A 12,204-nucleotide genomic window follows, 5' to 3' on the forward strand; every position below is an offset into this window, starting at 1 on the left:
CAGCAGGCTCACCGCTACTTGTCAGTAGAGCTGCATTTTTTATTAAAGTACCACCAACACCAAACAAAAGCGAGAGCTATGTCAGAAGGAAAACCATATAAGATATGAACACAATTCTAAGCATAGATATTAGTTTATCAGGTGCAGTTAATTCCAAGAAGAGCAGCTTGTTAAATAAGCTGCCCTTTGTTATGCTGTTCTACTATTTGTTTCCCTGTAATGGGTGGTGAAAGGGAGGAGGAACTTTACATGGCTTTAAGCACTGTTCTTACACCCTCTTCATAAATATAGCTTCCCCCTGCCTCAACAGCAAAATCTGTTGGAGAACAGAGTGTATAAATTCAGTCTTGGAAAGAGCATGAACTAAAGCAAACCTCCTGAAAAGCAACTTAAAAGAGTAGAGAAGTACAACCAGCAACGCTACTTATTTGTGGGGGTGATACCTTAATAAAGACTACTTGAATCCCTCAGTAGAGCCCACAGCAGTTTTTCTGCAGGAGTCTAAAACACATGGAGCCAGCACAGAGCTGGGGCCTGTCCTGGAATTTGACAGGTGCACCCGCTCCTTATCTGAAAGGAAATTCTTTTGGTTTGAGCACCAACTCTTAAGAAAAGTACTGGCCTATGGCTGAAGTGTGTCACTTTCCACAGCAGCACTCAACAAGAACTGGGACAATTAAATAGCAAGTTTTCATGGGGACCTTGTTGCTGCTTTAGATTCTTGTAAATGTAAGGGGAAAAAGGAGAACCCTTTGTTTTAATACAAGATTGACAACTAAAATGCTTTCTGCAAAAATGGTGAATGGAAAATCAAGGGTGGGCAGACAATCTTAAAAGTGAAGAAGGCCACAAGAACAAGTGCAATTTTTTATTTTTTTTTTGGTCAAAAACAAAAGAAAGGAAAACAAGCAGCTTTTGAGCTCTAAAGAACGAGATTGTAACATTATTGACGTCCTTTCTCTGGGCAATACGGACTGAACTGTGTATCCCTGTAATTATGAGCTCTTCTGTGGGAACTTCCTTTGTTTAGTATGTGTTTCACAGAATGTAACCTAATACAAAGAGGCTGTCTAGGATTAATTCCCTTTGCTTTGTTTGTTTTTCAGTATTCTGTGTACAAACGAAAAGCCTTCTTAGATAATTAAGACTCTAAAGTCACTGAGAGTTACAGGATGCTGATTTTAAAGATTCTAAGAAAACTCACATACTGATGCTTAGCTCTATAAGATAAAACAATATTTAACCCATATTTTACTAACTTTATTACACACCATAATATTTACGAAGTTATATTTTAACTGAAGTTTCTTTTTTTAATTTTTATTTTTATAATTTTTTAAAGAACTATGCCCTGCATTAAATAACCCTACAACAAGTACAGGTCACTAACTGAATCTGTGTGACTGCATTAGGAAACAGGCAGTACTCTTGTGTTACAACAAAACAGTTTATTTGTGATCAGTGTTTTATATTCTATACATCCTTCACAAATTTAATTTTACATAATCGGATACTTCATTTAAAACGTAAGATTTAAGCTTCTAGTTCTTCCCTATAACAGAAGGCTGGTATAAGTTATTTGAAAATGAGGTAACATTTCACAGAACATTTTTTTCAAGTTTTAGAGAACTAAATTTGCATTTTGTTAAAATCAAAAAGTAGGAAAAAGATGTTTCTTTACAAATGACTTTGCTCAAGTATGTGTTCAAAGAAAACAGGATAAAAAGGCTCTTTTTTCTTCTAACATTCTGCACTGTACTGTGTTGTTCAATCAATAGGAATTAGCTTCTGCCATTTGCTAAAAGAATGAGTAGTGGGGAACAGGATAAGTTGGGAATTTCATAACTGGTAACAGAACCATTCTCTTGGGTAAACCTACAGAGAGAAAAAAGGGAGAGGACTCCAAATAAGTTCAGTGATCCAAGGAAGTCAGATATGAGCTTACAGTAGTGTTCTCATTAACCTTTTCCAGATCAGTCAATGTGACTTTAGGGTACAGGGCCCCATAAACAGTAACACTTCAACACTTTGTACTACTTCAAACAGATGGTTAGCTTAAAGTTTGCTTTTATTTTTGTCCCGGTGTTTGTTAAAATTAAAGCAAGCAGTAGTCTCAAAAATAGAGTGTGTTTTGTTGAAAAGAGGTTGGACTTGAAGCTATTTCATAATCTTTATGATAATTAATCTCTACTACCTTGTTCTGTGTTCGTATTTCACAGGCCAGTAACAATTGCAGATACTCTTGACAGGATCTGCTATGCATAAAAGAAAATTCATAGAGAAACTGTCCAGCAGTTTTGATAAGCTTCCACATAGGTCAGCCAAATAATTCAGTACCTACAGTAAATTTTGTATCTGCTGCTTTATTTTGCTTTTGCTATCCTGTATTGAAGTGGCAAATCTGGAAAGATTAATATTTGCCTGATTTCATGGTTATTACAGAGTTCTTGTGGCCTCACAAGCTTCTGCACAATTAAATCCTTTTTTTTTTTTTTAATAATTCTTTCCTATTTAAGTTCTAGTGTTTATCCTATGTGTCCATTTAGAAATCACAAAGCAGCAACAGCAGGTATTCCAGAGCACCAGATGATCAAAGTGAAGTTTCCCAACATGCAACAGCTTACAAAGGCAGAGACATGTTTACCTTACAGCCAAAAAGCATTATCCCAGTACTTTGCATCACAATCATAAGACATTAAAAACAGAAACTCTTTATGTGAAAAATGGGGGCATTCAATTCCACAGTGTTTTGAAGTCAGCGATATGTCACATGTACACAGTTAGTTGATTAAAATCTAGCTTCCAAAATACTCATCATGAGGAAAAAAAAAAACACAAAGCAGAAGGAGTAAAGGAAGACAAAAAAAAGCTGTAAGTAAAACTCATGCTGCAGGAGCATTGATAAGTTGTACTGTCTTCTTCAGCCCGAAAAAGATTCATGTTACATCACTGCAAGCCCCTGGCTTATAAAAATACACAAGTGCATATACCACTGGATCGTGGTTATAGCCAGTCACTACAGCTTGGAAAGAACTAGAGGTTTTTTAAAAATCCATGCCTTGAAGTAAGCCATAAACTAAACTTCCTTTGATTTTTCCTTGAAAAACAAATAACTGTTCCTTCCATTTTCAGTAATACAACACAGAAGACAATGTAGAGCACACTCTGTAGGAAAGCACAGCTGTCAGCTGCCATTTTGTCAAAGCACTTGGCCGGTCAACGGGGCAGGATTTGCAGAACTAGTGAGGTTTGCTTATATTTTGAAGGGAGAATTCCCACTGTTAAGTGCAGCCTGTTGGCCCATTGTACTTCCCCTCTCCACTGCATGAGTACAGAATAGGGCCGGCTGCTCTTAGTCAAGCAAAGAGAATGTTTTCAATAAAGCAGCAGCATTCTGTTTTCTATAGCTCATACCTCTAAAAGAAAGTAACGAAATAAACATTTGAAAATATTTCTAACTTTTATAATGCTATCAGGGAAGTTGGTATTGCCCAAGCTATAAAAGCTATACAAATTAGAGAGGAATAAGTATTACAAATACTACAAAAGCTAGAAAATGAGTAGGAAATTGCAAGCTCAGTTTCCCATATGAAAAAACTGCAGGCCTTGAAATGTACTTATTGTCATTTGAGTAGCAGGATTTCCCTCCCGTCCTGTGACAGGAGAGGACAGTGGGATGGGTTCTGGTAGGTAGGTGCTGGTGTTTTTTTTGTGTGCCAGGACATATCACTGACTCCAAACTGCTTTGCTCCCATTGCCACATAAACCTCATTCAAAGTAACCAAAAGGGCCGGTTAGAGGTAAATACACTTTGTTAGTCTAGCATTAAAAAAAAAAAAAAAAAAAAAAAAGCAGGTTGGTAGGGAGAAGCTGAGGTAAGAAAAACCTTTCCATCAGTGCTGATTTTTAGTTTATTTTACAGTCTTAACCAATGCTTTGCCAGCCTAATTTCACTATGCTTCTTAGTAAAATCATTGTGGCAAATTCCTGTATCCTAGCTTCCTTGCAGTCTAATCACCAGCGATATAAGCTACACAAAATCGTTCTGCTTGTCCCAAGCAGCAGTGGTTTAGCCTGCAGCAGGGGGAGCGGGGTGGGGCAGGGATGGGATTGTATGCACATAGACTTCTCTATGAAATAATCTCTGATATAGTAGTTGACAGCACTAGGGGAGCTTGGTCCACAGGCCAATTAAAACTTGTAGGCAAACATTGCCAATTATTTGTAAAGCCATTTAGATAAATATTGCTCAGAGATGCTGACATAGGCCCTTAGGTAGTCTTTGAATGGAGCACAGATTGGCTGTAAAAAGTAAGAAAACTGTTTCAGTTCAGTTTCAGTATGAAAGGGAACAGGCAATTAGAACAAGCGGTCCTTCCACAGATCAGGCAAAGCATAGGCAAAAAACTACTCCAACCAAAAAAGAACCACAAGGTTATGGCAAGGTGTTGTCATCATGGTTTAAGAGCTTTAATCTCTTAAATTTCTCCTGCAAAACCTAAACCAACTTGGACTGCCACATTTGGACTGGCACAATGGTTTCTGTATAATTTCTAATTTGTCAATCACTGGGCTATACATACCGTAAGCTGGCGCAGCTGTACTATACCCATATGGTGCTCCATAGCCTGCAATATAAACAGATGGGGAATGGGTTTTCATTTCTTGTGATACCTGAAGACAATTGGTATTCGCGTATCAATACACAGGGACACTTTCTGGTATACAAAGAAGGACCACAGAAAAAAACAAAAACTCATATTAATGCATGTGAAAACTGCTGAAAACACTAAAATCCTTCTACACAGTGTCTTAAAGAACAAGCTACCCAATGACTTTCTTAAACCTCAGCTCTTGAGTCTGTACTGTCAGAGCATGGATCCAGTTACACATCCCGTATTTGCTTATGCTACCTCTGAAGTACAAATACAGTCTGACGCAAAGAAAAATCATCGTCCTCAATTTGCATTATAAAGAGGGGAATGCCTGCAGCAGATACCACATTGTCATCAATAAAGTTCCTGTGTGAATTCAGCGTGCTCTGCCACTTCTGCAGCCAAAAAGGACAAAGGACATGGGAACAACTAGATGCAAACAGAAACAGTATCTTTTTTCCAAAGGGCTAGGTGTTACTGTGGAGTGAGTCAAACAGGAACAGTGGAGAACACCAATCTTGGTTACTGTATCTCAGTAATTAAGATTGTACAGGGTTGTGTCCTCTCCCCGCCCCACCTGCTGGAATCGCTTTAGTCCATCAGAAAAAGCAATAGATTTCTGAGAAGAGGATGAAGAGAAATAATCTGTGTAGGCCAAGACCAATAAAAGCTTAACTACTGCAATGACTTGGAAATCAAACCTATTTCTGGAGTAATTCCATGCTGGCAAGGAGAATGCCCTTGACAGGTTAAAATGTCTCATAAATGACTCCTCAGGCAGCAAGACAGTTCCAAAAACAATGTTAACAGCCATTAAAAATGAATTACTGGTTTTTAATATTTATAATTACATCAACATACAGGAACAATGAAGACATCATGCTGTTGACTGTGCCAGAAAGCAGGTCTAGCAAACAACAGGGCTATGCTATTAGTATGTGTGAATGGATGAAGAGTATAATTAGAGTTCCTGCTGTATTCAGAAAACTTGAGTATGAGTATACATACTACTTTTGGAAGCTATTGGATTTGCTTTGACTAAGTGATCTCCAAGCATCTCATTCTTAAAAATCTGTGATTCATATTCAAAGTCAAAACAACGTCTAGACTCCCTTTACGTTACTTGCAAGCCTCAGATCTGATGCAGAGTCACAAAAAAAACAATGCACTTTAAGAAGTAAGGAGAATGTTAACATTTCATTAAAGTTTTCTTGTCTGTGGATTGTAACAGCTTACACTCTGTACGCCCTTCGTATCTGCTTGCAACCTAATGGTTAATAAAAACCATCACTATTTTGGACCAGCCACTAATAGTTGAGCACGTAAGCTCTTCAGAAGCTCAAATAGTTTTGCCTCTGATGGTTGCAAATCTGCCCTGAGGAGTCAGCAGTGAAATAACCTGATTAGTAACTCACCTGCTGTGTACAGAAAGTACCACGTATGTGAACCACAAGGCCTTTGGTTTTCAAAAGATCCTTTGCTACTCAGAACAATACAGCACGGATGATGAAGATGAATTAACAGAGTACGAACACAAATTTTTTTTTTTTTTTTTTTTTTTTTTTTTTTTTAGGCTAGCATAGAAGCTACTGATAGATATTGTTCTCGCATGCCTGATTCACGTGGAAAGTTTCTGGGATCACAGTGACTGCCAGTTCTATCCCTGCAAGGGTTTATTGGGCAAGCCAATCCTACTGCTACAGGACATGTGATGCAAGAGGTTCCTGACCCAGGAAGAAAGTTCAGGAAATTGTTTGGCAGTCAACTACAAAGACAGATAATAGAATGATAAAGCCAGGAAAGCCATTATGGGGATAACTGTGTACTCATGCCCTGTACACATGGAGTTTTAAGTTGCAGACTTATAAAGGATAGGTACCGCCAGTTGTTCAGCTCTTTGATTTATTAAAACACCCATGAATTCTCTCTTCTGCTTCATCTCAGATGACTGAAGCTGAAGAGGTCACTTGCATAGTTGACTGACAAATGGAATAGGGCACACCAGTAGTCAGAATTAAAGTATTAGCTGTTAGTTCCATGCCTTACCTGGTGTTATGTATCCAGTAGCAGCAGCTGCCCCAACAAATGCCCCTCGTGTTAAAGCACCTCTTCCTCTACCTCGAACAGCCTGGACTGCTGCCGAAACAGCTGTATTGACAACCCCTTTAGTCTGCTCAGAGTAATAAAAACAATAGCAATTCAGAAGGTGGAAGTGTTGCTGGAAATACAAGGCCATCTGCATTAAATCACCACCTTTCCCAAATCTCTTTAAGAATGCTTGCTGCACAAGCCTTATTTAAGGCAGAGTACAAAATGGAGAAGTAACATTTAAAAAAAAAAAAAAAGACTGACAGAAAGAGTCCTTTCTGAGAGCTCACTGCGTAGCAGTCTGAATCTAAGAGCGTGGTCACTTCACTGTGTCCTGGCAGTTGGCATAGTCAGGCCATATTTATTTCCTTCCTTAAGTTTTGGCTGTGTGAGCGTGATCAAACGTGACTAGTTTCTGCCCTATTCTCTGATGTGCCTTGCCGCTATCTTTTCCACATCCTTACAAACTGCCTCTCCCTGATCTACAACGTGGTCTTTGCTTTTTTCCTACAACCCTGAATCTGCAAATTTTCAGCAGAGCCAGGACTTCACCACAAAAGCAAAACCACCTCATGACAACGCTGGATTAGTTTAGACCAGCTTCTTCTAGAATGCCATCTTCCTTTCCCATTGTCACGAGTGAAAGAATTCAGAGTACAGCAAGGAGCTGCAGACACTGGTGTTGCTCACTGCATCAGAGCAGAGCTTTGCTGTACTACATGGCCCCCGGCTACCTTCTGAAAACACAGTAAAATCAAGCATATCTTAGGTATTTCAGACAAGTTTGGCCATAAACACAGAGGAAAAAAATTTAAAAAAAAAAAAGATTTAGTTAAGTGCCAGAATCAGAAGTCATTCTCATATTTTAGCTGCCTATGGAACATTGTCCTGTGAGGTACCATTTCTTCTGATCTACTAGACTTTCAACACAGTAATAAAACTGAAATACTCCTAACCAAAAGTCTTAGTGAGTTGAGGAGGACTTAGTAATTGCAGACAAAAATAGAGTTGACTTTTAATTTTTGTAAGTGTATTTGGGGATACATTCTGCTCCTGTGAAATAAGAAAATCCAAATTCTAACACATTTGCACAAAAGAGAACCAAATGGTAACCCTCAAGGGTGTTTTTTTTTCCCTGATAACAGTTCTCTGGAGGAGGAACACTGTTGATAGTTTCTGCTCTGTTCAACCTTAAACTTAATAGACTTGAGAAATCACTGTGGCTATTAAACCTAATGGACAAGACCAAGCTTTGTATTACAGAAGCGTCCTGACTAAATAAAATGTCTCATTTGAAAACTCTGGTGCAAAAATCTCAACTTACTCCAGAACATAGACTTAATGCCTTTGCCAAGCTATAAATGATTTATTCTCTATGTATCTTAGATGGTGGAGGAGCACAGTATGGCTCTGGCCTTACACACAAGAGACTTCCATGTCATCAGCAAACCTGATTGTATTTCCTCTAGCTAATCACCACCTCTCTTTGTGCCTCCTTTTCTACTCTTGTGTCCTCTAGGTTAAACCCCTTAATAATAAATAGGAAAATATTTTGTAATAGCACTAGCGCAATACAGTCCCAGCTACCATACTATATGCTACAACAATTACTATATAAGAATAAAAATAGAAACTTTACAGTGTGTGCACAAGGCAAGAAAATGAAATTACCTGCTTCCTCTAGAAGGTCATGTGTCATAAAACCACCCAAGAGCTGTGGTAACAGAGTGATCCAAAAAGCAAGTAACGATTCTTACCTGAGGAAGAATCTTCTTCTTCTTGTTGTTTGCTGCATTAGGCCCAGAAAACAGTTTCTCAAGTGCAGCTAATGCAGCGCTTGCTTTTGCTACTTTCTTATTTGGACCTGCACCTCTGAATTTCTGGCCATCTACTTCTACCTGAAAATTAAGATACAAATTTATGTTAAGATATGAATTTATGTCTAGTATTTTATCCTTGGGAATACCATGCTGCACCTACTGGTCAGTGATGAGAGAGCCTCAATAGTTAAAAAACAAACAAACAACTAAACACCATTCCATGTTCTGTATGACAGATTTCTCATTTTATTTTCCTAAAGCATAAGACATTCCCTTCCCCAGTCACATCACAGCTGTAATAAGAGATACAAAAGCCTGAAAAACATCACTACAGCTGTGCGGTGCAAAAAGCACAACAAAAAAAAATCTACAATCATAGCAGCAAGAACCCCAAAGACTGAAGGACAGTTGCTAAAACCACCTACCAACTCTACAAGCTTGTTTCACTCACCTCCATCACAAAGCGCTTGTCGTGGCTTCCACCCGTCTCGGAGATGAGCTCATACTTCAGACCTCTTCTTTTTTCATTAAGCTCCATCACTGGGTTTTTGCCACTTGCTGTCAGTATAGGACCCTGAGTTCTTACCTAGAGACACATTTATGGTGTTGCTTTAGAGCCTTTTATCTTCATATGGCAGACATCTACAGTGGTATAGCTTACAGCATCAAACGGCCAGCCCCTTGGAGAAGGCTGGCATTATCACCGTGTCAAGCCTCTGCAACAGCTCGTTGTTCCCAGTACGTACACCGCACTGGACGTTCCAGTGGCAGACCTGTATCACAGATAACACTGCCTTGGCTTCAGTAGAACATGCTGCACCAGAATAGTGGACAACTCAGGCAATTCTATGACTCTGTGATCCTAGCATGATTTCTGGGGACATTCTGCCAAGACTGCTAAAGTTACTGGAATTTTGTCCTTTGTGGAATACCATATTTCTTACAACTTCAGTGAGGAAACAAGCACTGCATACTGCTTCGTAGCAAGCGACTTCAGTCAGCTACAAGTGCTGAAGTTAACGTAAATGATCCAATTTCAATGTAATCTTCAGTGTGGCTTTTTCTAGGTCATTCAATATGCACAGAGGTATTAGGTTTTACGTTTCCTAACATCCCTTGATGAATTGTTTTGTTTTCATTGGTCTTCATGTGTATCAGTAAGATACCGTCTACAGAACTATACATTTTTGACAAACCTATTACATGAAAGAAAATACCAAAATTGCATTACCAAAGCCCAAAGGTAACAAACAAGATTATGTTGTCCCACTCCTAGGACTGGACTGTATGTGAGCAAAGTAGAAGAGACAACACCTGTCAAAGAGTTTATGGTCTTAAAAGCATAATATGGCTACTTTACCTTAAATTTTAGGAAAGGAGGCATAAAAATCAAGCTATTCGTGCACAGTGACAAAGCCTATGGAAGGTCTGAGACTGGAAACTCAGTTTCTTATCTGCTGCCATAAAGAAAACATCATCCTTTTTTAAGACAGGAAATAAAAACCCCACACCTCTCCATCACTTGTACTTTTCTATGTAATGTTTACCTCTAGGGTAGTGGAGGTGTCAGATGTAGAATTTCCAGTATTATTGCTTGAGATTGAAGACACTGTTTCATTTTTGCCTTCGGTATCTGATTTTTCATCAGAACTTACACACTCAACATCTGCATCAAAACCAGTTGGATACCCCATTGCTTGTAAAACCTACAATAAAAGCACATGAAATGAACTGTAAAATAGGCTAATGCTACCGAAGCAAGTATAAACAAATAGAGGCCTAATCACAACACAAAAGAATGGCCACTATACACTTAATAAAGGCAGATTGCTTAGAAAATGCATTTTCTCCTGTGTGAAATGGAGAAAAGCACAGCAGCAATGGGGGAAATAGTTCCAGGTTTCCAGAAGTGGAATCAACACAAACAGAAATGTTTGTCTCAAAGACAGCAATTACTCATGAGCATCATTCATCTTGATAATTCCATGCAAAATAATAGGGTAAAATTAAAAAGTTCATCCACTCCATGATACTGCTTAACAGTATGATAAGATTGTTTTGCATACTTTTTCCTCTCTCTCTCTGTATATGGACAGGTGAACAGATTGACTGCAGGGCAAACAGGACAAACAGTCTCATGAGAATCAAAGCACTGCACTTCTAGAAGATGGCACTTCTGGAGCTTCCTAGAAAAGTGCAGTGACAGCTGGTCATGCAAAGTGTATCCCTAGAGCTACAGGGCTGACATCACCTTCCTTGCTCGCATCTTTCAGAACACTGGAGGGTAGATGCTTCCAAAGTTCCACAGGGAACAAGCTCGGGTGTCCTGAGCTGTGAGATGAAGGAGGGTCCAGCTGGCAGAGCAACAAACCACTCCATCTGCAGTAAATTTTAGTGGAGCATGTCACAACTTCCTAGTTGTTGCTTCCAGCAGCTGCACACCAAATGAAATTTTACTCTCCAATTAAGGTACTAATCGGTTCCTTCAAAAACATCCTCAGCTAGCAACGTCAGCCTCTCCTTTAACCAGCTACCTAACCTAGCTGGACAGAGGTACCGGACACAGCACCCGGGAATCTGAAACCAACTTGAAGCTCCACTGAAAACGCAGTCCCAAGAAGAAAGTGCAAAAATCACTGTTTAAACACCGAACTGAAAACTACAGAGGTTATCCCAGCCTCAGCTCCCGTACAATTGCTGTATATTTAGGTGAATTTTCAAGGCTTCTATGTTTTAAAAAGATCAGATCTGGAAACTGAAATGGTTACACTAAGCTCTCTTGTAAGTCTGCGAAAAAAGGCCCCAGATTTGCTCAGGGAAAAAAAAAAAAAAAATTGTATCTACACACCATCCATTTGCCCTTGGCTTGAATCGGGGATGTTTTGAAATTCAACCCAGGATTTGTGTACGTGTAGACTGAGAGAGAACAGAGCTGGGTGTGTACCAGCGCAGATATGGCAGATACAGAGAGGTTCAGTGGCAGAGAAACTGCAGCTTTTCAGGGCAAGTTTTGTTAAAAAATAAAAAATCTCTCTCTATATATAGATACATCTTTTTTCTTTTTTTTTTTTTTTTTTTCCTCCAAACGACTGCAGGGAGTGAGGTAAAATAAAAGTATGAGGAAGAAGGTCTGGAAGGACATACATGCAGAGAGATGCTTTTCCTGAGGAACAACACATTCCCTCAGATAGTTCTGGACACTTTGAACTTGAAAGCACAAGGGACAATGGGATTTTCAAAACGGAAATCAAAAGAAAGCAGAAAGTTGCCAGATGAAGCTTCTAAAAAGGCAGTTCTTAAAAACACAAAACGAAGCACAGAATGACAGATGCGCTTGCTCCTATCATAAGTGCAGTTCTATTAGAAGAGGTTCTCTTTCACATGAAAAATCTGTAGGAAACTTTCCTTTCTTCCCAGAAACCCAGAAGGCTCGGTCTGCTTTAGCAGTCTGAACTGTCCTCTTGCCATACAACAAGGGTGTTCATGTTGGGCATTCCAGTCTATTACTGCTTAACAGACAAAAGCTCTGCCATGTACAGCACCTACAAGAAGCAACAGTAGGTTGACTAGCGACTGCATGAGATTAGTCTTACTGAAAAACTGACTGGAGACCAATCATTTACGTTCAGCCCAGTGCACAA

At 39.2% G+C, this 12,204-nt stretch overlaps 1 protein-coding gene across 8 annotated transcripts in view; it reads right to left on the reverse strand.

The window, feature by feature from the left end:
- STRBP (spermatid perinuclear RNA binding protein) overlaps positions 1 to 12,204 on the reverse strand; it is a 67,107-nt gene that overhangs the window by 11,837 nt on the left and 43,066 nt on the right. For 6 of the 8 annotated variants that reach the window (XR_014619012.1, XM_084299091.1, XM_084299090.1 and 3 more), the window contains 5 exons: positions 10,111 to 10,269; positions 9,015 to 9,149; positions 8,501 to 8,641; positions 6,702 to 6,825; positions 4,584 to 4,628 (listed from right to left, as the gene is read on the reverse strand). Coding sequence is in view for 7 of the 8 variants with exons in the window: in XM_084299091.1 (XP_084155217.1) it covers positions 4,584 to 4,628; positions 6,702 to 6,825; positions 8,501 to 8,641; positions 9,015 to 9,149; positions 10,111 to 10,269 (604 nt within the window). In the remaining variant the exon portion in view is untranslated. Of the gene's footprint in view, positions 1 to 1,079; positions 1,876 to 4,583; positions 4,629 to 6,701; positions 6,826 to 8,500; positions 8,642 to 9,014; positions 9,150 to 10,110; positions 10,270 to 12,204 lie in introns of those variants that run through there. The other 2 variants (XM_084299089.1, XM_084299088.1) reach the window with 1 other exon arrangement.

Source organism: Netta rufina, assembly GCF_964035555.1.
Source record: "Netta rufina genome assembly, chromosome: 20".
Taxonomy (NCBI): Eukaryota; Metazoa; Chordata; class Aves; order Anseriformes; family Anatidae; genus Netta; species Netta rufina.